The 23327-nt window shown below is 46.4% G+C and overlaps 1 protein-coding gene across 1 annotated transcript; it reads left to right on the forward strand.

Moving 5' to 3' along the window:
• The first annotated feature begins 2215 nt into the window (after nucleotides 1-2215).
• Nucleotides 2216-8189, forward strand: CLRN2 (clarin 2). Its single transcript, XM_037530364.2, has 3 exons — nucleotides 2216-2468; nucleotides 5537-5716; nucleotides 7916-8189. Exons 1-3 carry the CDS (start codon nucleotides 2216-2218, stop codon nucleotides 8179-8181), a joined length of 699 nt encoding a protein of 232 aa, XP_037386261.1. The 3' UTR covers nucleotides 8182-8189.
• Nucleotides 8190-23327: the final 15138 nt, after the last annotated feature.

The raw sequence follows: 23327 nt of genomic DNA on the forward strand, positions 1-23327 counted from the left end.
AATTAGCTCGGATGTAGGGCCTGTGCCCCTTATGTTTGTACAGAGATGCGGGGGAAGAGCTGTCCCAGCCTTGGAGGGCGCCTGCAGCATCTCTGGTCCCTGCCTCTTAGATGCCAGTAGCAGCCCCTGTGCCTTCAGTCATCACAATCAAAAATATCCCCAAATGTGGCCCAGTGTCCCATGGGGGGCAAAATCATCCTTGGTTGAGAATCAGGCTCCTACCATTATTGTACCCTTCCCAACAGCAGGATCCCTTATCACATATCTTTGTGTTGCCTGGCACCCAATCACAGAGCCCCGTGTACATCAGACACCAGAGTTTGCTCAATAAACTCATGGCAGATAAGGCACGCAGACAGCCGTCACCACTGAACTGGACGCAGCCTGCAGCATGTTTTATTATCCTAAGCTTCATGAACAGACTTGCTAGAAGGCTGGATGGGGAGAAGACCATTTATCCTGTGCCCTCTGAGTGCCATACGCAGTGCCAAGTGACCGGCAGGTGCTGTTTCCCAGGTGCTACTTGACACAACAATCCTGGGACAGATTAGGAAACTGAGGCCAGAGAAGCCACTTGCCCAGAACTAGAGTGATTTCAGCCCTGGGCTCTAATAATTAGAAATCTGCTTAACCACACCCACCTCCACGTAGCACAACAAGGACTTGTTAGGAATCATTTGCTCCTCATAGGATTTTTCTAGAAATCGGGGCTTAACCCCTACAACACCAAAGTTTGGCCTAACTCAATCATTTGGGGCAGAAATATGGCTCAGGTATAACACATCCTGCCTTCTCAAAGCAAGCTTGATGTTAAAGTAAGGATAACATTGATCGATTATCAAGGTGCCAAGTCCTCTTCTAAGTCTGTTCATTGTACTTTGCTATTTACAGAAAAACACGTCATCAACTAAGGCTTTGCTGTGCCTCCTCTGCCCAATTTTGTTCCCCAAAGCTACCTCACGTGACATTAACATTCAGTGATAGAGTAAAAGTCTGGGCCTCCCTGGTGGTGCAGGCGGTTGAGCGCCGCACTGTGAAGCTGTCTGCAGCCTCTGCAGCGCGGGTTCGATTCCTGGCCGGCCAGGGAGATTCCCACATGGCGCAGCAGACCTCTCCTGTCGTGCCCGCTGCTCCCCTCAGCAGTGTCTTCCGTCCGTCTGCCTGTTCTGCTCCCCACTCTGTCTCTGGCGAATTCTCTCACCCTCCCACGCATCTGGCCTGTACTCCGTTCTTGTATAAATAAATCAATCTTTAAAATAAATAAATAAATAAATACTCCCTGGTTTTAATAGAGTAAAAGTCAAAAATTAAAAAGCCATGGAATAAGGTAGAAAACAGGGAATATTTCAGTCTGAGTGCTTACAAATTAAAGAAAAAGACAGATCTTCACCAATAGAAGAGGTAAATCCCCCAGCAGTCTGATAATTATTTGCACACACATTAGAAAAACACTTTTCTGTCCCATCTCAGATGACACAAAAGGTAGAGGGAGAGGAATGGACTGGGGTCCAGGCCACCCCAAGCGCCACAAATTAGCTCATGTTGTAATTTTACCCACAGCAGATTCATCCAGTGATAAATCCAGGAATTATAAAACCTCGTTGACACATTTCAATTAGAAGCCTTGAAAACAGAGGTCACTTCATGGTATTTATAGCGGTTCTGGGGATTATGGCAGCAATGACATTTTAAGAGCAAGAAATGGCCAGGCCCGCATCCAAGATCGACATGTGATACAGTGCATTGTTGATAATACTCAAGTGCTAATCATTCCATTTTTGTTTTCCTTCTACCAGATGTGTTTTTGGAAACGGGTTAGAGCCTCTTTATGGCCAGATCTACCTTGTTGAGCTGCCTTCACGGCTTCTCATGGTGAAGAGGTCCACACCAGGGTTATTTACATACTTGAAAGGAGGAACAATTAAACCCTCTGCTGAAACATTAGTCCAGTGGGAGATATAGGGTTACTTCCCGCAGTAACACACTCCCAACACTCAAGGCAGGTGAAGCCCGCCTCTGCAGAGACTTCCGGATGTGGTTGTAGTAAACACAGACCGTGGGGAGGTGCTAGGCGGGACCAGGGGCTGCACTGGAAATCCTGAAAGGGTGGGTTTGGAAGAGCTGGCCCTGGAGCAGAGGGGTGCGGTACATCCAGAAGATGTCAAGGATCCCCGCATCTGCCCACATACCTGGGGCATGACCTGTGGCCCCGAGGATGCGTGGATGGCTCAAAAAGACGTGGTTTGGGCTGGCATCCCTCCTGAGCTTCTCCTCCTTCGTCCTGCTCATCACTGCCCTGGCAGTGCCCCACTGGCTGAGCGGGAAGATCCTGTGTCAGACTGGAGCGGACCTAGTCAACGCCACGGACCCAGAGCTGGTCAAATTCATTGGGGACATTTACTACGGGCTCTTTCGAGGGTGTAAGGTGCGACAGTGTGGGCTCGGGGGCCGCCGGTCCCAATTCTCGAGTGAGTATATTTGAGACGTGAAAGCTGCTTGAAACACTTTTGTTCAGTGTGTATGAGTGCTTGCGTCTAAATGTGGAATTCCACTGCTTCGATCTGGGGCATAATGTCAAAGACCACAGTGAGCCAAGGCAGTCTTTTTTCCTGTAAAGTCCCAAAGAAACCTTAGAAATAGGGATGGTATTGCTTTGTTGTTTACCTCTCACTGACAACTATTAAAGTAACAAGCGCTTCCCTGTGCCAGACATTCTGGCAAGTGCTTTATACAGCTTGTCTCTTTAAAGCCTCATAACAGATGTGTAGAGAAGTCAGGAACGATCCCATTTTGCAGACGATGACACTAAGGCTTGGAGTGGTTACCTTGCCCGGGGTCACCCAGCCAGGAAACAGCAGAGCCAGACCTTGGAGCCAGCACAGGACCGGGCATCCTCAGCCAGTGCGGTGTGTCTGTGCAGACCCCTGCAGAAATGAGCCTGCAGGGAGCATGGTGATGCTGTTTATATGAAAGCCACTCCGCTAAGGAAGAGCAAAGGGCTCTGCCCCCGGACCCTGGGAGCAGACCACCCAGTCCAAAGCCGTCTTCTGCCGGCAGACCTAGGCAGGTGCTGGACACTGTCCTGGAGCGTGAGCGGCTCAAGTTCATGTCACTTCTGAGCTGCTTTTCAAGCAAACACCAGGCAGGAATCCAAGCCCAGTTGATGAAGGATCTTCTGGGGAATAAAAAACAAAGCAATGATCTGCAAGCCCTTAGAACCAAGCAATTAGGGGGCTGGTGAGAACAGTGTCCTGTGAAATCATAATTAATCTGCATCATGCAAATGCAAGGGGATGAAGGATCCATTATTGGATGTCTATATTTAAGAAGTGGAGTTTTCAGAAACCTGGCTGGGTTAAGGATCTTTTTAAGTATATAAAGACTGAAAGCTGCACCGTTGACAAATATAATCATACAATTGAGAATTGTTTATATACATGAAAGAAAAATATTTGATATGTATATTCAGGGGGGATAAAAGTCTCTAGAGATATTTATATGTGCCAAGAAATTAAACTGGTCAGGGTGATGTTAGAAAAATAGCTCTATTAAAAGCACAGCATCTGATGAGGTGTGAACTTCTCCTAACTCATATGTAGTGCTGTAAACAAGTTACATGTATAAAAAATTATACATTTTAAAAATAACATACACAAAAAGCTGAACACACACAAAGAAATAAAGTAAAGGCCATATTATAAGGTGACCATGAGCCCGCTCTGCAGTCTTTGTTTCTGAAGCGGTTCTGTTTGTCACGTGGGCGGTGACTAAGGTAATTGGGGGAAACCGAACAGGGCATTGGGACGCGATGGCAATCCGGCACCATGTTCAGGTAATGACTTTGTGGCTGCATTGCGTCCGGCAAGAGGATGTCCCTTTCAGAGGAACTCGATCCTAACATACTCGGGATGAAGGGAAAATTTACTCTCAGATGACTCCCAAGGAAAAAACATTCCTTTGTACCATCCTTGAGATTTTTCTGAAGTTTGAGACTGTTTCAAAACTGCCAGAAAAAGGTACAATTTCCTAAATAGTTGTGGGTAATTAACAAGGACAAGTAACAAAGTTGCAAAGCCTGCAGGAGGGATGGACCCCATCAGGAGCAGCCACACTCCAAAGACTTGAATAAGCAAAACAGAGCTTAGGGGAGACAATAAAAATAGCCCATGGTAAGACAGCACATGCTAACCGCCTGCTCCATACGCCCTTACTTATCTGCTATGCGTATTAGTTATAATCTGTCTCTGCCCCCTTGGTGGGTAGCATACTGAGGGCACACATCAGTTCTATTCACCAATGAGCCCCAAGCCCTGAGAACAATGTCTGACACATAGTAGGTGCTCAAAATATCAGATGCATGAGTAACAGTTAAGTTCATTTTCAAGAGGCCAGACATGTGACCTGTGATTGGCTAGCCCTCTACCACCCTGCCAGACAGGAAGAGAAAACTGAGGCTCAGAGGGGTTAAGCAACTTTGCCCAAGGTCACAAAGCCCTGAGTGCCAGACCCCCAGCCCAGGTCAGTCTGACCCCCAAGTTCCCACTGTCCACCCCACATTGCTCCTTCTGGAATTCATGATTGACAACTTCCCCAGCAAAACCTGAAAGGGTTCATCTCAATATGAGGATATGATTAGTTCTTCATATATTTTTCATTATGTGGTTGCACTTAATTTATTGAAAGTCTCATATTGATTCATAATATGGCTTTCTCCCATACTTTGCTACTATAATGAATACCCAATAGATACAGCTTTAAGCACATGCAGGAGTGCTGCTCCTAGAAGTGAAACTTGGATAGAGGGCGTATGAATTAACATCCACTCCCCCACCCCAAGGCTTGACAGTGCCTTGTCCTGCACCCTCACCCACAGGGCATGTTAGCAAAGTCTCTTTCTCCCGCTGCTCACACAGGGGACTTGTCTATTGGGGTGTCTGCTGAGCATCACTGTGCTAGTCGTGTGTCCTGCATTGGCAAGAAAGGGGACGATGAACCAAGAGACAAACTCCCAGGCTTGGAATAAAAAGGGACCAAGAGCTTGGTCCTACAGCAGAAAGGACGCAAAGGGAAGAGGAGGCTTAAAAGAAAAATCCCTCAGGAAGTAGCTCATTTGCCAGGGCACAGTTTCCGATGCTGATGAGATAATCATGTAGACATAAATATAAGTGGAAACACAAGAAAGTAAATTGAGTCAGAAGTAAGATGTAAGCGTGGAGCGTCTGGAAACTGTTGAGTGGAAAGGACACTTCAAAGGAAAAGGATCTAGTTCTCAGGCTTGGAAGACACCGGCCTGTGAACAAAAGGAGACTGGTAAGCTGGCAAAGGCTCCAGAGGGGAATGGCATGGAAAAGCAGGTGGAACCAACAGCGCTGTGAATCCTGGCTCCTGATGGGGGGATAGAGGCAATCTGGGGACCAGGAGTCCACTGCTCTTTGCTCTCACCCCCCCCCCATGAAGACCCTCCTGGGAAGCACATATGGGCTTGAGGAACTTGAACGGAGCTCTGGTGCTAACTAGGGCTGTCTCCTCTCTGCAGTCTTCCCACACCTGGTGAGGGAGCTCAACGCAGGCCTGCACGTGACCACGCTGCTGCTCCTCTTCTTGGCCTTGGCCCTGGCTCTGGTCAGCATGGGCTTTGCCATTCTCAACATGATCCAGGTCCCGTACAGGGCGGTCAACGGCCCCGGGGGCATCTGCCTCTGGAACATCCTTGCAGGTAAGGAAGGGGCCGGGAGGGGGATGCGTGTGCACACCCCACCAGGCTGAGTAATGGACTCGCTGGGCAGAAGGGGTGAAGAGTAGAAAGCCCCTACCCAGTCGGCCTTCCCCAGGAGTATAATGTTTCTAGGTGGGCCCAAATATCTTCTTTACTAAAAGATGCAGAAACTCTGTCATAATAAATAATCAAGTTGCTAAAGAGTCTGAACAGCTTAGGGCTGAGAGCGGCCGAGAGGACAGGGTGACAGCTCAGGCAAGAAGACAGGGCCTGGGGGTGAGGAGATGGGGCAGGGAGGAGGTGAGGAGCTGCTGCTGCCAGGTGTGGGGACCTTCACACCTGACAGAAGAGAAGGGACCTGGGACTTCATCTAATTTGCACAACCTCCCTACGAGGTCCAATTAGCCCCATGTTTACAGATGAAGCCCCTGAGGCTCAGAGACGTCCTAAGGTCCCCCAAGGTCACACAGCCATGAGCTGTGGAGGTGGGATTCCCACCCAGGTACGACCGAGACGAAGCCCTGGTCTTTCCCCTCACCCCCGGGTCATTTATGACCAAGACCTATCTTCCAAGATAGAAGCAGGTGTGTGTGTGTGTGTGTGTGTGTGTGTGTGTGAATATTGATGCAGAGGAACTAATTCACATGTTTTTATGTACTTAAAAAATCATCTGTAATGAAAACAGCAAAATCCCAACAAGTGAGGGCTGTCTCAGGAAACCCAGGTCAAACAGTCAAGGCTTCACCTCCACCCTCACCCCCGCAGAGCCTTCACCTTACAGACCATCACGTACAGAGCAGGTAGTGTTGCCCTACTGTGTGATAGAACGTAATGGCCACAAGTCAGTGATGACAAAGGTACCAGGTTTGCAGACCGTGGGCTTCCTTGGAATCACTGCTCCCGTGTGCCTCAGCCGCAGCTAGACCTCAGGGGCCATATTTCCCTCCGCTTGAGTCGTCACAGTGACTGGCAGGTGCAAAACGCTGAATCCTCCTTTGAACCCAATGCTCATCTCTGTCGCCGTCCTTCCTTGGAGGGCGGCTCCTCCACGCAGACTCCGCCGAGGAGCGTATTTTAAAAAGGCATTTTTGCAAAACGTTAGTATCAAAAGGCATAGAAATAGGGACTTCCTTAAGTGCCACCATTCAGGAGGGGTTTATGCGAAGGCGAGAGCGGGGGAGGAGCAGGAAGGTGCCGTACAAGGTGTCCACACATGCCTTATGCTGCAGAGAAGTCAGAAGCCATCTGGTATCCAGAAATGTCATTCGGAATTTAATTGCATTAGGGGTGTTGCCAGGACAAAGTGTTCCGCCCCGATGTACAGGGCGCGGCGTCAGCCTGTGGCACCAGGGAAGCAGGGCCGAGGGAGGGAAAAGGCAAGTCTGACACAGCAAGAGCAGCGAGACGAATTTTGCTCAAAAGCACGGGACGTAAAGAAAGACGCTAAAATGCTGCAGGCGTGTCTCTCTCCTGTTGAGATAAAATACATTTGTTTTCATCTTCATGATTCTCTGTGGTGTCCACATTCTCTTCAGTGAAGATGTAATTATTTTTATTATTCTAATTCTTTTTAAAGGATTCATCATTTTCATAAATGGTAAAGCTGCAGAGAAGCAGAAAGATGAACGGGGAGAGGAGAGAGAGCGAGGGAGAGACACAGAGACAGAGACAGGAGGAGAGAGATAACTAGGAAGCCAAAGTCTCAGCAAAGGCGGGGAGCACGGACGTCTGGGGATCTTCCAATTTCCCCTTCTCTCCTTTCCTCCTCTCCCACCTTCCTTCTCTTCTCTTCCCTTCTTGTCCTTAAACACGGACGGATGGAGGCTAGTGTAAGATGGAGCCCCCGCCAGTCTGCACGGGGAGGGCATCTTACGTCGCCCCAGGGAGCCCTCGGGGTCCACACACAGACCCTAACATATCCAGAGATTGGATGTGGCCTGAGTGGCTGGAAAGCACGGCAGGAGGTAAGCGGGTACCTGAGAGGGATGGAGAGTCAGCCCCGATCTCAGAGGACCTTGATTCTTCCTCCCACACACCTTCTGCTCTTGCAAGCACATGAACATCTGGGTCTTCCCCAGAATCGGTTACACCGGCCGAGAGCTGGCTGCCTGCAGCAGAGAAACGCCACTTGGCACGACTGGCGTGCGGCCATCGGCGCTGCAAGCAGAAGCTGAGCGCGTTTGGCCTTTTGGGTTGCAGGTGGCGCCGTGGCTCTGGCCATCGCCAGCTTCGTGGCCGCGGTGAAGTGGCACGACCTGACCGAGCGGGTCGCCAACTTCCAGGAGAAGCTCTTCCGCCTGGTGGTGGTGGAAGAGCAGTACGAAGAGTCGTTCTGGATCTGCGTGGCCAGCGCCTCGGCCCACGCCGCCAACCTGGTGGTGGTGGCCATCAGTCAGATTCCCCTCCCGGAGATTCACACCAAAATAGAAGAGGCCACGGTCACGGCCGAGGACATCCTGTATTAAACGGCTTCGTCTTCTCCCACCCTTTCCTTAATCAGCTCTGCAACACGAATGCAGATCTAGTGTTTTGAGTTTTGCAGGTTTCATATTCCAGAATGTCCATGTTCTTGGCAGGAAAAAAAAAAGAAGTGTTCAGAGGAAGGAGGGTGTCCTGGCTAGGAGGGTCAGCTGTGCCGAATTCCTGGCATCCCTGCCGCCCCGTCCGGTCCCTGACCTTGGAGTTGGAGGCTCTGCCCCCTGCCAGCAGTGTGTGACACCGGACAGTTCACGTCCTGTCTCCTTTCAGGGCCCTCTTCTGTAAAATGGGGGTCACAGTGACCTCGCAGGGTTGGAATGAGGTTTAACATCAGCAGCCTTTGTATCCTGAGGCAGGCACACTACCAGCAAGGTTTATAAAAGCTGGCCGAGTCCCCGCACTAGTTGGGGGAATACAAAGAAGGGTGTGATCATGCCCCGCCCTCCAGAAACACCTACTCTTTCCACAAAACAAAGGAATCGGACAACAGCACCGACACTAAGAATGAAAACGACTACCTTTTTTTTTTAAGTGGTACCTACGTGCAATTCTCAGAGTTTTCCATATATTTACTTATTCCTCGATTCAAACCCAGATTGTCAGGAGTAATTTATTCCCGTTTTATGGCTGAAGAAACCAAAGCATTGAGATTGGTTGGGTGTCCGGCCAAAGTCAGCAATTAAATCAAGGAAGTCTGGAACCAGAATTTTACACCTCCCTGCCATACCCTTTAGTGTCCCATCGCTGGCAGATGGCCCATGGCTGGAAGGGCCCACTTTGCTGATCTGATGCTTGCTGTGCAGTCACAAGGGAATGTGATCACATGTTCTAATCATAAATGCGTACCGGACTGGGGGAGAAATTAATTCTTCAGGATGGGATACTGTACCAAACACAGTGTCCTGGAGTTGACATTGGATCTGCACGTTGAAAGATGAGCAGACTTTTTCCAGTGGTGAAGGAAGTAGGGCTGGAGCAGGGCGTTCCAGGACGAGCCCGTGCTGTCGGGGGGCACAGGTATGAGATTACAGAGAGGGCTGGGAAGACTGTGACTACCCGATGAGATTAGAATGTGGCTCCAGGTCACCTGCAAAGGCCTGGGAACTCCAGTTACCACCCTCATTCTTGACAAATCAACAGGAGAGAGAAATGGCATCAGCAGAGCACGTGGTATTTGCTAAAAGAACAAGCACATGTCACATGTCATCCTCCGTTGTCAAGCACTTCACGAAAAGCTGACTTGACTTAATTTTGTAAGTCTTTAATTCTAGACTTTATCAGAAACATATTCTCTGGGATTTTCTTGTAATAAAAATCCAGATTTTTATTGAGTGACAGTAAATTTTGTATTATTTCTGGAAAAGATGATGTAGTGAATCACATTGTGATATAATAAGATAATCTAAAAAAGAATCCTCTTCCCCCCAAACCCCAACACTTTAAACAGCTTACAGAGAATGAATTTATATATCACAAACTTCTGTCACTTTAAGTGTATGATTCAATGGTTTTTGGTGGACCCACACGATGGTGCACTCATCACCACGATTTAGGACATGTCCACTACCCCAAAAGGAAACGCACACCTATTATCCATAGCTCCCTTCACCCTCCCAGTCCAGGCCAAAGGAACATTAATCTACCTTCTGTTTTGTGGATTTACCTGCTCAGGCTATTTCATATAAATGGAATTATACAGCATGCAGTCCTTTGGGGCTGGTTTCTTTCATTTATTTTAATGTTTCAAGGTTATTCCATGTTGTAACCCAAGAGTCCAACATAGTAACTGTTTGCCATCGCTGTGTCCCCATCCCACACAATGTATTACATCAAGTACTTATTTTCATTCTTTTTTTTTTTACATAAAAATATCCACCCTATCCTGTCTGGTGGCGCAGCAGGTTGAGTGCAGCACCGTGAAGCTGTCCGCAGCCTCTGCTGTGCAGGTTTGATTCCCAGCTGGCCAGGGAGATACCCACATGGCATGGCAGACCTCTCCTGTCTCGCCCGCTGCTCCCCTCAGCAGTGTATTTCGGTCCTTCTACCTGTACTGTTTTCCGCTCTGTCTCTGGTGAATTCTCTCACCCTCCTGTACCTCTGGCCTGTACCCCAGTTCTTGTATAAATAAAATAAATCTTTAAAAAAATACATCCACCCTATCTTTTTTTACTTCCATGTGGTATCACCTTTATAACTTCAATGGCTGTATTAATATGGGATCTCACAACATCCCTGACAGTGGAAATTTCCAGACCTGACATTTCAGACATTCCCACCAGTTGCTGTAATGTCCAGCTCATGCCAGCCTTAAAGAAGATTCTGCTTACACAATCGGTGCCAATAACAACAGGAGGCAGATGTGAGTTTATCTCCAGAGTCCTTGCCATCAAATTGCAATGAAACTTTTCAAACCCTGGCATCATCATATTCTGCTTTGCACCTCGGCAGTAAGCCAGCCAGTAACACTTTGACCTCCACTCCCTACCCGGTTAACAAAAGCTTCTCTCCTTGAATATTTTCAATATCTACTTGGATGTCTCTGCCCTATCCTCCCATGATTCCATTTTAACTTGATTTTCAGTAGACATTTGGGGAGCATTACAATGCATCCAGCGTTGGGTGCTGAATCCACAAAGATGAATAGGATATTGTTGAGGCTGTTTGCAAACAGAAACAGGAACACAAACACTCTCTTTGATTCAAACATGAGTTTGGGGATGGACAAAGTCGATTCCTGACACAGCTTTGCATGGGTGGAGTTGGGGCTTGTAAATAAAATCACTCACAGTATCACATGCTGGAGTGAGGGTAAGGCTTCTGATAAAGTTGCCAGAATGGGAGTGTTTGTACGATAATATTGTAAAGATTAGATGGGGTTAAAGGAACTACTCCTGTGAAGCTGGAGTTGGCTAAACCATGCAAGCCAGCTGCTTCCTGGATGGAAGCCTTGACCAGGTTGACCGGGCCTGACTCACCCTAGTACCCAGAGTGCCACAAAGCCATGGGCTGGCCCTTGGGCTTCCCCACTGCCACCATCCTCTCCTAGGCCTGGAGACAGGGCCTGCATCTGTTTTGGGAGACGTGAAAAGAGTGACAAAAAGGGAAGGTAACTCCGTAAAGTTAATGCCACCCTCAGTTAAATGCAGGTAAACCTAGAAGTACATACACGGCCAGATGTAAATGGTAAGAAATTGAGTTGTTTATGTAAAACTGAAAGAAGCATTACCTTCCCCCAGATGGTGAAAGCCACCTGGTCTGGGGCTGCAGACTCCTCCTGAGGTACAGGGGAGGTGCTTATTGGGGTGACGAGTCCCCAGCATTAGTCCTAGACCATCACTTCCTTAGCAAATGGTGTCAATCATCCTAGACCCAGTCTCACCGTGGCCTGAGATGCACGCAGGCTCACAGGCGGCTCTGGGGGCCAGACGGGACCAGCCCGCAGGAGTCAGGAGAGGCTTCCACTCACTGGCCATTTGAAGAATGAAGAAGAGGTCGGCAGGGGAGACAATAGTTGGGTGAGGGCACAAGCCTAGGCAAAGGCAGAGGCGTGAAACAGCAGGCCTGGCCAGAATGCGTTCTGGCATCAGTGGGGTCAAGTGCAAGATACAGAAGCACAGAGAAAAATGAGGCCAGGGCCAGGAGCATCTCCTTTGTCTGGTGAGCAACCTCGGCTTGACAGAAGAAGAAGAAGCAGGGGATCTTGCAGGCCAGACTGGGGTCCCTTGGACAATGAATTGGAACAGAGGACACAGATGGGAACGTGTTGCCGGGTGAAGAGCAGAAGGTAGGCGGCTCTCAGGCAGCTCAGAAACATAACAGGGTTGTTACGGACTGAATTGTGAAACCCCCCACCACCCCCAGAAATTCCTGCTGTTGAAATCCTGACCCCCCTCCAAGAGCCAGGATATTTGGAGATGGGTATTTAAAGAGGTGACTCATCTCACATGAGATCATTAGGAGGGTCCTAAAGCAATACTCTAATGTCCTTTTGAGAAGAGATTTAAGAGACAGATACAGAGGAAAGGCCATGTAAGGAGACAAGGAGAAGACAACCACCCAGAGACGGGCCTCAGAAGAAACCCACCCTGCCCACCTCCCCCTCCATCTCAGACTTCCACCTTCTAGAACCGTGAGACATAAAACTGGTGCGTAAGCTCCCTGTCTCTTTGTATGGCAGCCCTCGGGAAACAATGCAAGGGTGGCCCAGATGTGGGGGGAGCACCAGAAAGATCTGCAAGAGTCGCTGGTTGCAAGTGGAGACAGACGAAGAAGTACCAGGAGGCTTCCCAGATTTCTCACTGGATGCCCCGGTGACAGCTCTGCCCCCAGCTGTAACACAAATCCAGAGGGACAGTCGGGGGTGAGTTACATACATCTGAGAGTCTGTGGGCACAACGCCCAAAGGAAAATGCACAGCTGATAATGGATGTGAATCTGAGGCATGTCACAAAGTGCAGACATCCGTGACTCTCGTCCCATTTCTGGGGCAGTGTGACTGTGCTGTCTCTGAGCCTCAGTTTCCTCAACTGTGAAGAAAGGGGGAGCGGGGAAGAATAATAATCCCTTCCCTGGCTATCTCAGCGAGTTATTGAGGGGTGAAATGACGGTAACACAGTATATGCGAACACCTTTGAAAATGGTATAAAGGCAGGTCATTTTAATAAAAAATTATGATTACATTTGCCTTTTCTGGGACAGCAGACAATGATTCAGAAACATCGCTGAGCTCACTGTTCAAAAGCAATTAGTCTCAAATTGACAAACTGTTTTCTAGGCATGAACCACTGACCAAATCTTGGATCTGGTAGTGAACTATGCCCCAAAGCCTTGCTTTTTGTTTTGTCACCAAAGGCTATAACCCCACAGTGGCCATTTGCCATTTCTGGAAACTGAAATAGATTGGCTCATAAGGCTGCCTAATGTGATAGGGTCTGAATTACAACTATAACAACCATATGCATCCCTGTGAGAGTTCCTAACACTAAGAGTATTATAAATCAGAGCTAAGTTGTTTCATTTGAAAGAAATTAGAGTGGTAACGAGTCGACTGTTGTCGATATTGTTGCTTTGATTGTTCAAATCATGTGCTAATGGTTTTAGCATTAAAATTACACGGTATTATCACAAAAGCATAGGTTGTAATAACTGCAGTCAAAGTCATCCGTGATGTCCTACTTGGAGCTGGAATCATGGAGACTTGAAGACGAAGTACTTCCCAAAGTGGTTATGGCTGCTGTTCACCACTAGGCGGAACCACCCGACCAGCAATAACCACGGTGTGTCCTGGGGTGTGATGCTGGTTGGACAGTGGACCTGGAATGGTTCCTCCAGCTCATGCTCCATCTATGACTCTAGTAGCTAAGTTCCCATGTCAACTTCCAACGGAAGCAGGAAAGCCCTTATTACATTCTGTGTTACTGCTGGCTAGATATTATGGCTATCATTTCTCAGGGAGTGCGGCAGGATGAGAAACTACTAGAACATTAAAGGTCTTATATCTTACCAAGAGTCTATAAGCCATCGTCATAAAACCTTTTCTGTCTAGTCTTCTTGGGGAGCAGAGAGTTCTGAAAATACAGACCTTTGGTTAACTGATAAATCACTGAATATAAAATAAAATATAGGACACTCCTGAGTGGGTCTATTTTTTATCCATATTGGTTCACTTATAGAAGTTTGATAAAATTACCATTATTAAAGATACAAAATATATAATACTATTTTATATATAATATATAATGTAAAATTTTAAATTATCATTACAATACAAGCCTGACAAATATAAAACTATGAGAAAGCACATAAATATTAAACTATAATTGATATTTTTATTGATTTATTTACTTAGTGTCTTAAGTGACTGTATTTATTAAGTCAATACCTTAAATCTTTTCTGAAACAAAGAAAGCAAGATAGACGGGGGCGCGGGTGGGTGGGTGGATGGATGGATGGCTGAGTGGGAATCATCTCAATAGCTTGAAAACCTGGCTTATGGTCAAAATTCGTTGGTGAGCTTTAAAAATGAAATCAGAATCTACTGGGAGGGAGGAAAGAAAGAAGGGACACATTCCTCTGTGTGTGTGTTTTAATTTCCCCCCATTGATAGTTTAAAGTTGACAATTGGGAATTACTTAGGTACCTGAGTTTGTGGGTGTTGCCATAGAAAATATACAGAACCTCAATAGTTAAGTACTTACTTTTTTTTTTTTTAATAGAGGCATGTTTTATTTATTTATTTATTTGTTTGTTTGTTTTGTTTATACAAGCACTGGGTACAGTCAGAAGTGCAGGAGGGTGAGAGAATTCACCAGAGCCAGAGCGGGGAGCAGAGCAGGCAGAAGGACCGAAGGACACTGCTGAGGGGAGCAGCGGGCGGCAGGAGAGGTCTGCGCGCCATGTGGGACCCTCCTCCGGTGGCCGGGGAGCAGCCGGGGATCGAACCGGCACCGCAGAGGCTGGGGGCAGCTTTGCAACCCAGCGCTCAACCGCTGCGCCACCGGGGAGGCCCTGGAGAATCGTCTTTAAATGCCACTTTTTCTCACTCTTCAAATCCAGTCTGCAAGTCATCCTGACTCTACCTTGAATGGCTTGGCAGTTCTCTGCTTCTCTGGTTCCTTCAGTTACCATGTAACACGCGCTGCCATCCGCTCTCCCAGTGTTCAGCGAAAGCCTCCAAGCCCTGGACCCTGCTTTCCACCCAGCTATATCTTCCCCTCACTGTCTACACTGCAGCTGCTCCCACCTTTCAGGGCTCTGAGTGGCCAGCACATCCTCTCGCCTTCTCATGAGCCCTTCACCCACCTCCTCTCCTGTAAGATGCTCAGAGGTCAGATCTGAACATTCACTTCACTGGGAGAACTTTCCTGACCCACAAGTGTCTTATTCTTATTTCCTTACCCACAGAGAGTCTCTTTTTGTGTTCTTGGAGCACCGTGGACTTTCCATCATGGCCCTTACTCATCACAATGCTGGGCACTGCTTTGGCATCTTTCTTCATCCCTGCATGATGAGTGAAGACAGATTGTGTCTCTCATTTATCTTATATCTCCAGAGCCTCGCTCATTCCTGCCATGGTGTAGCTCCTCAAAATATCTATTAAGCAAACCAGCTCACGTAACACAGGAGGCTCCTGCCTGTCAGGTTCACTGCTCTGTCTTGTGGCACCTAGAACTGTGCCTGACACGGGTAGACACTCAGTGACTATTTGCTGACTAACTGAATAAACATGGATAGCGAAATGCATCCTAGTGGTCTGAGGACTAGTGAATTATTCAGTCTGTGATGGAGTTACATTGAGAATCATCCTCTTTTTCAAAAAAAAAAAGATTTATTGTATGCATACAAGAGCTGGGGTGCAGGCCAAGGTGTGGAGGGTGAGAGGACTCACCAGAGGCAGAGTGGGGAGCAGAACAGGCAGAATGACTGAAATACACTGCTGAGGGGAGCAGTGGGCGAGTCAGGAGAGGTCTGCTGCGCCGTGTGGGTAGCTCTTTGGCCAGGGATTGAACTCGTGCTGCAGTGGCTGCGGACAGCTTCATAGGTTGCGTCTTAACCCCTTGCACCATCAGGGAGGCCCAAGAATCATCCCCTTAATTCTTCATTGACAGGGCAATCATGAGGCCAGATTGCACGGAAATGAAGAACATCAACAGAAACATAAAATAATATCTCAGGAAACCTTTCCATGTTCTGTTCTCCATCCTGCCATAAATCCATCGTCCCCTATTTCACAGGAGACTGGATTATATCTCAAAACAGGTTGAATCAGAGGCTGTTCCAGATTTGCGGGGGAGGTCAAACAGGGATGCAGGGGAGGCATCTACCCGAGATAGGGAAATTATGTGAAAATCTACAGACTGGATTACAAGATTCACAACACACCCTTCTGATTCTCTCCCCCCAAAATGACCAGTCAGGCTACTGAAAGGCAGATGGGCAATGGATGGATTGCTCTGGGGTAAAGGGCAGACCTTGACAGCCGGGGGTGTCCCAGGGAAAATGACTAGATCTTCCAAGCCTCTCAGTGGATGGCCACTAGCTGAACCCAAAGAAGCTCCCCTGAGCCCTTAGTGCCTTATTTTTAAATATGATTAGACTCCCAGAGATCACCAGGTATGTGAGGAAATCCACCAACATCAAGCAGCCTCAAAAAAAAAAAAAAAAAAAAAAAAGAAAGAAAGAAAGAAAAGAACCTGGAGGAAGCAGAGACAATTAAAGCGCAGAATTAAACTTCTGGGGAAGTGCCTTTCAGCTCTACAGAAAAATGACTAAACATCACAGTGATGAGAAAAGAATAAGCTCTAGGAAATTAAAATTTTTGATAGCAGAAATAAGAAAGTCACAGACCAAAAGGAGGTGGGAAATGAGGACAGTGTTTAAAAATCTACATTAAGCAACTTTTCAGCTACTATTTATTCATAGTAGAGTCTTAATATATAGTCATTTTTAATTAGCTCATTCAAAAGATAAATTTGTCATGATTTGCACATGATATTCTAATTGGAATATGTCTTCTCAGACTATTTTCTTAAAACATAAATTTCAAAGTTTTATGTGCAATATTTTAGCACATTAAACTCGGATCTTCACACAACAATAAATTTACTCAGTATTTAAAATGTCCAGTGCAACTGCATTGATTTAAACAACAGTAACAAACGCTGAACTTTCAAACTCTCTTGAACTGTCTCAAAGAGTAATCAAAATTGATTTTAACACCTAAAAACTGTACTAGCCATGGGTCATACTTAGGGATTAAGTTCTTAAATGTCTAAAATATTTTCACCAAATTTATGCTGAGCTAAAATGACCTATTGGACTAAAGCAAAGATAAAACTCAAATTATTAAAAAAAAAATCGAGAATGTTCCACACTAGGATAAGAGAAAATAAGCAGTTCAATATAATCTTTCAGCTTCTTTTCACTTTCAAATTCCCTCTGCTGATGGTGAGATTATAAATCCAAATGTCATATTTAAATGGGAAAAAAAACTTTACAGAATAACTGAATTTCTCAAACATTAAATCAGTCACTTTGGCTTCCAACAATTTAATTCCCTAGGAACTAAAGTGCCTTTCGCTACCTATTTCAGAAATATTTCTATCTCCTTATTACTGTTCTGCTGGAGAGCCAAGCAATTGTCCTATCAACTCCAGAAATTGCTGCAAATTCCAACTTGCTTTAGTAGACGGAGGGCTTGCTGGTCCCAATAGCTGCAGCATCTCTTTACCAGAATCAGTCTATAACTGACCTCCCTCTCCTGCCCTGCAGCTAGCTCTTCCCCTCCCTCGTTATTTAAAATAATTTTTTGCCTTTTGTTGCACCAAAGGTCCATTTGATTGCATGGTGACAGCAAGTGGCCAGGCCGATAGTCCATCAATTTTATCCCTAGTATTCTTCCTACAAGAATTTTTGAGCATGTGAATCAAGAGACATATTGAATTTTTTTTCCCCCCACAGTGCCACTGCTTGTAATAGAAAATAAAGGCAATCCAAATGTCACGGATGGGAGATTGGGTAAATAATTTACCATCGAGTTATACAATGTTAGAGTCACATATTAAGAGTCACAAAGGGGAATATTATATATTGTGTTGTATGGACAGACACAGAACAATGCAGGTGCATCTTAGAAATACAATATTAAGGGAATAACATCACAGAGAGTTACATCCAATATAAACACCCTTTTATAAAACAGGATGGAACAGGAAGAGGAAGTGCATCGGTAGCTTCCACAGAACTGGTGATTTCTAATTTAAGTACTGGGTTCACTGTTTATTGTGTGCTTTATAAGTAGCATACACATTATAATTATTCTTCTGATGTAAGAGCTACTAAAATGATGTATGGCTCCTAAAATCCTATCAGTTTTATTTGCTGGTGTGTGTTACAGGCAGTGGATTGTCAGCCTGTGAAGTCAAGAACTCACCCTGGGTCATCCTAATTGTCCAGTGCGCCTGCGTGTTGTCCCGCCAGCCAGGGGTCAGCGTGGCTTGTGCTAAAGTTGGTTGCAGCCCCTCTGTTTTCCTAGTCAAAGTAACGCAGAGGAATGATCGGAAGCAACAGGCAGCTTCTGGATATTGGATTTACTTCTTGGTAAACACAATGAAAGGGTCTCCATCATTGTGTCCATTCACGAAACTCTTGAGTCCTTAATCAGTATTCAAGCTCCCGCATCCTTGGATTTTGGTGACTTTCACCAGGAATGTCATGAAGCTGAGCACAGGGGCCAACTGCCAGAGCAACCTACAGAGGTTGTCCATCCTGGAAGCACTCAGCACATCAATTTCTGCTAGTGGCCAAGGCCAGGTTCTTGGGCATGCGACACGTGGCGATCTGGGATCCCACACTTATACAGGCCCCAGACTTACTTCTCTGTTATCACCATCCTGTAATTCTTACTCTTGAACAAGATGTCCACACTTTCATTCTGCACTGGGCACCAAAATTTATGGAGCCCAACCTGGTAAAAGACTCTAAAACACTAACAAACTAGAGTCAGGAATATGACACCAATTAATTTCAATTCCCTCAACCTTGATTTCTATATGCAGTGAAATATATTGACTTATTCTTATGAAACTATATAAGACCCTCAAATGAAAACCCAACATTTCTCATGATGCTTCCCTCTTCTGTGGGCTATTTTTTTGTTTGTTTGTAATAGAGAGGTACACACTTTAGGGAGGGTGGGGGTAGACCACTCCACCCCCCATGAGAGCAGTCCCTCTGATGGTTTCTCAACCTGTAGCAACCCCAAAGGAAACTAATGCTTTGGCATCATTTATTTACTTTATTAACTGAATTTGGACTTCCACTATATCCCACAAGAATTTATCCACTTTAGAAAATCAAAAAGCAAACCCAAGTGAAAATGAGAACCAATAAGAAGAGTCAAACAATCAACTAGCTTGAAATAGAGCAGAGAAATCAAAGACAAACAAGGAGCAAAACTTTGTTCATCGTTATCTGTGTAAATCAGTCAGAATGCAAGCCCAGCTACAACACAAAGGCCAAAGCAAGACAGCTCCTTGTTTGTTTCTTAACAGGTTGTTTGTGGTCTAGAAATGACTCAGTGACCTCATGCCCTGCTGTGGGTGATTCAGCCTCCTCCTATCTCTGGGTGAACAGTGCTCCGGGTGCTGCCAGATGTCTCACACTCCTGTGAACCTGCTCCACCCTCATTCCCTAGTTGATAGCACCCTAATTCCCATCCTCACTGATGGCAACTCCTGTGGAGCTTCATGGGCCATGGATTGGAGTCACAGTTGACCCCTTTTTCTCTCCCACCCAACCTCCAGTCCACAAAGAAGTTCTGGTAATTCATCTTAAAAATATATTCAGGGGCCTCCCTGGTGGCGCAAGGGGTTAAGACGCAACCTATGAAGCTAACTGCAGCCACTGCAGCACAAATTCCATCCTCGGGCAGGAAGTAACCCACATGGCACAGCAGACCTCTCCTGTCTTGCCCGCTGCTCCCCTCAGCAGTGTATTTCAGTCAGACTGCCTGCTCTGCTCCCCACTCTGTCTCTGGTGAATCCTCTCACCACCCGCACCTCTGGCCTGTACCCCCATTCTTGTATGCATAAATAAATAAATCTTTAAAAATATATATATTCAGGATCTGACAAATTCTCAACACCACCACTCTAGGACCCTAATCTGATCCATTATCAACTCTTCCTTGCATTATTGCAAGTGGACTAACCGGTCTCTCTGTATCCAATCTTACCTCCTTTACCCCAGAGGTCAGAACAATATTTCTGAGTTAGATCATTGGAGATACGCTCAACATCCTCCAATGGCTCCCAACACACTCAGAATAAAAGTCATATGCCCTAAAGTAGCCCGTGGGTCCATATGGCCAGCTGTCCCTGTCCCCCACCACCACCTTCTGTGATCTCATCACCTGCTCTCATGCCTGCTTGCTCCATTCCAGCCATGCTGGCCTTTGCACTGTTCCTCAAATATGCTAGCAGACTCTTGCCACAGGGCCTTTGCACTGGCTATTCTCTGTTCCAGCAAGCTTTGTACCCTGATATCTGCACGACTCATACCCTCACCTCCTTCATGATTGTGCTTAAATGTCATTTTCTCGGGCCTCCCCGGTGGCGCAGCGGTTGAGCGCTGGGTTGCGAAGCTGCCCTCAACCTCTGCAGCGCCAGTTCGATCCCCGGCTGCTCCCCAGCCACCGGCAGAAGGTCCCGCATGGCGCGCAGACCTCTCCTGCCGCCTGCTGCTCCCCTCAGCAGTGTACTTCGGTCCTTCTGCCTGCTCTGCTCCCTGCTCTGGCTCTGGTGAATTCTCTCACCCTCCCGCGCTTCTGACTGTACCCAGTGCTTGTATAAATAAATAAATAAATGTTTAAAAAATAAAATAAACGGGCCTTCTTTTAAAAAAAAATAAATGTCATTTTCTCAATGAGGACTACTGTGACTGCACTATTGAACACAATGACCTATTCGTCACTGATTGCATCCACTTCCTTTGCCCTGCTCTGAATTTTCTTTAATTTTAGAGCATTTATCATCTTGTAATATACTAGATAATTTATTCATTTTGCTTATTGTTGGCCTCCCCTGCCCCCACTAGAATATAAGCTACACAGAAGCAAGGACCTTTGTCTCTTTTCTTCACTGACAGATCCCAAGTGCCTAGGACAGTGCTTGGCACTTAGTTGATGCTCAATAAATATGTTAAGTGAGTGACTGGAAGAATGAAGAAGGGTTCAGAACAGGTCTCCCCAGGATGCCTCTTTGGCATATGGATTATTTTTAACTAAAGGCAATCAACCTGAAGACTCAGAAGAAACTTTTGCCTCTCTATTAAATATAAAGATGAATTTAGATAGGTTTTGTCCAAAATGAGGGGGAAAATACTAATTATTGAGCATCTGCTCTTCCTATTGTCTTCTCCCCTTTGAAGCCCCAGGCCTCTATCCCATTTCTTGGCTCAAGTAAGCATATACATTTTCTTTCACCTACAGTCTTTGGACCTCATATATCTCTGTGGGGTCCCCAAATAAATTTGCTTGACCTCCATTAATCTGTTTCAAGTCATATTAATTATTAGTCCAGTCAAAGAACCTAGAAGCATAGAAGGAAAATTTCCCCTTCTCTCCATAGTCTCTCCAGACAACGCAGTTTTCTATTGAAACACAACTTTCCCTACTCTGCTCAGTCTTTCCCCACCCTTGAGTCCTATCTTTATTAACCATACTAAAACACAGCTTTTACTTCCCCTAACTTCTAGAGAAAACATCACTGAGTCCATGTGGATTCCCACATCAATTATAAACTCTCCCAGTCTTTCAAGATCCTCTTTAATCCAGCGTCATTCCCTTTTATAACCACCTTTTATTTTAGCCAGGCCTGATCCCTCTATGCCAAGCCAAGCCAATACCCTCCCATACACGCCACATCCTGGTTTCCTCCTCAGTCATCTATATCCTTATTCCACGGCTCATTTCAAGCTCTTTTACTGTCTTTGTCTTTTATCCGAAGGCCACAAATGGGTGCTATCATGTTCTTTAACTATCAATGCTGCATCCATTAGACCTTGATCATGCATTCATTCAAACATTTTATGAACATCTTATAAATGTATCAGCCACAGTCTAGACTCTAAATCTACAGCACTGGACATCTAGATGAAGGCCATGGCTCCAAGGATGTGTGGGCAGAAAGGACAATGAGAATACAGGTAATTAGCATGTCAACTGCTTTGGAAACAAAGGGAGGGCACGTAACATAGATGAGCAGTGTCAGCAAATGTTTTCTGGAGGACATGACATCACACTAAAGTCTCGGTCAAGCAAAGGAGGCAGGAGGAACCTGAGCACACGCAAATACAACTGTAAGAACGTCTATTCTAATCTCCTTACAATCATATTTTGCTGGATATATCTAGGTTATGTCTTACTCCCACAGTTTCTAACAGAAAAACACAGTAAGCATTTTCAAAACTTATGTTTTGAATGATGATTGAATTTTACATTCCAAGTATTCAAATATTATTTGGCGGTTGTGAAATTTCTCACTTATCCCTTAGCCATATAAAAATGTAAATGGTGTGGTCCTGGAAACAAAGAGAAAAGTAAATGAGAGTATGTTGGGATGAGAGTTATCACTGTCTGGACAATGAAATGAAGGGAACAGACTCACTGAACAGGGGTAGTGACAAGTATAACGTACACCCCTGCCATGGTTCCCTCTGGAGCTCAGGGGTCCTCCCCTCCACACACAGGTAGGGGAACAGGTTTAGCATTTTTCAGTGTGTAAAAGGCAGCCTGAGCTCCTTGGAAAGCAGTTATAAAATGAAAAGATTTCTGTATTTGAAGGCAATACAGAAGAATTTTAGTGGGTTTTCCAAACTTATGATGCAAATAGTTTTAGCTACCTGAAGGAGGAAGGCAAAGTGCATCTACCATGCCCACCTCGCCCGGCCTTCAAGGGAGGACAGCCGTATCTCTGCAGTGTCCACCCTTGCAGTGCAGCAGATTCTCTCCTGTGCCTCCCACCCAAGTGGACGCGTTGCACACACACTTGCTTCAGCGCGCCCTGCATGCATCCCCACGCCCCTCCATCCCTCACCCCCCTCCCGCCCCACTAGAATTAGGATCAGACTCTGGTACAACAATACAGATGGTTCTGGTATCCCTCCTTGTGCTCCCCAGGTTCTGAGAGCTGCATGGAACCATAACCATAATCCAAACCAAAAAACAAAATTTTTAAACGCTTTTTTAAAATAAGAAATAATAAAACATTGAGCACTAGTCGTAAAGCTCCTGATGGAAGGTACCCCAAAAAATTCAAAATACGGACAGGAATAAAAATAACTCAGTGACAGCGGCTTCACGCCCCAGTTTGACCTCTACCTTAAGGCCACGTGTCCAGCGACCTTGACCGCCTGGCCCTGGAGACAGGACGCGGTGCCGACGCCCGCAGGTCCTGGAGCCACGCCCCTCCCCGCCCCTCTAACCTGGACTCCGCCCCTTCCCAGCCCTCTCCAATGAGAGCGTCCCTCTGCGCCCGGCACGCCCCGGAGCTCCAACCTAGGGCTGCCCACTGCGCTGGCGCCCCGCCCCCAAGCGTCCGCCCCGCCCACCAGGCGCACGCTCGCTCGCCCGCGC

Source organism: Talpa occidentalis, unplaced genomic scaffold (genome assembly GCF_014898055.3).
Source record: "Talpa occidentalis isolate TD23 unplaced genomic scaffold, MPIMG_talOcc4v2.1 talOcc4.6, whole genome shotgun sequence".
In the NCBI taxonomy this organism is placed as follows: Eukaryota; Metazoa; Chordata; class Mammalia; order Eulipotyphla; family Talpidae; genus Talpa; species Talpa occidentalis.

Coding starts and splice junctions, on each gene's coding strand:
- CLRN2 (XM_037530364.2), top strand. CDS start 2,216: ATGCGTGGATGGCTCAAAAAGACGTGGTTTGGGCTGGCATCCCTCCTG. Junction 2,469..5,536: donor CCGCCGGTCCCAATTCTCGA/GTGAGTATATTT, acceptor TCCTCTCTGCAG/TCTTCCCACACCTGGTGAGG. Junction 5,717..7,915: donor CCTCTGGAACATCCTTGCAG/GTAAGGAAGGGG, acceptor TTTGGGTTGCAG/GTGGCGCCGTGGCTCTGGCC.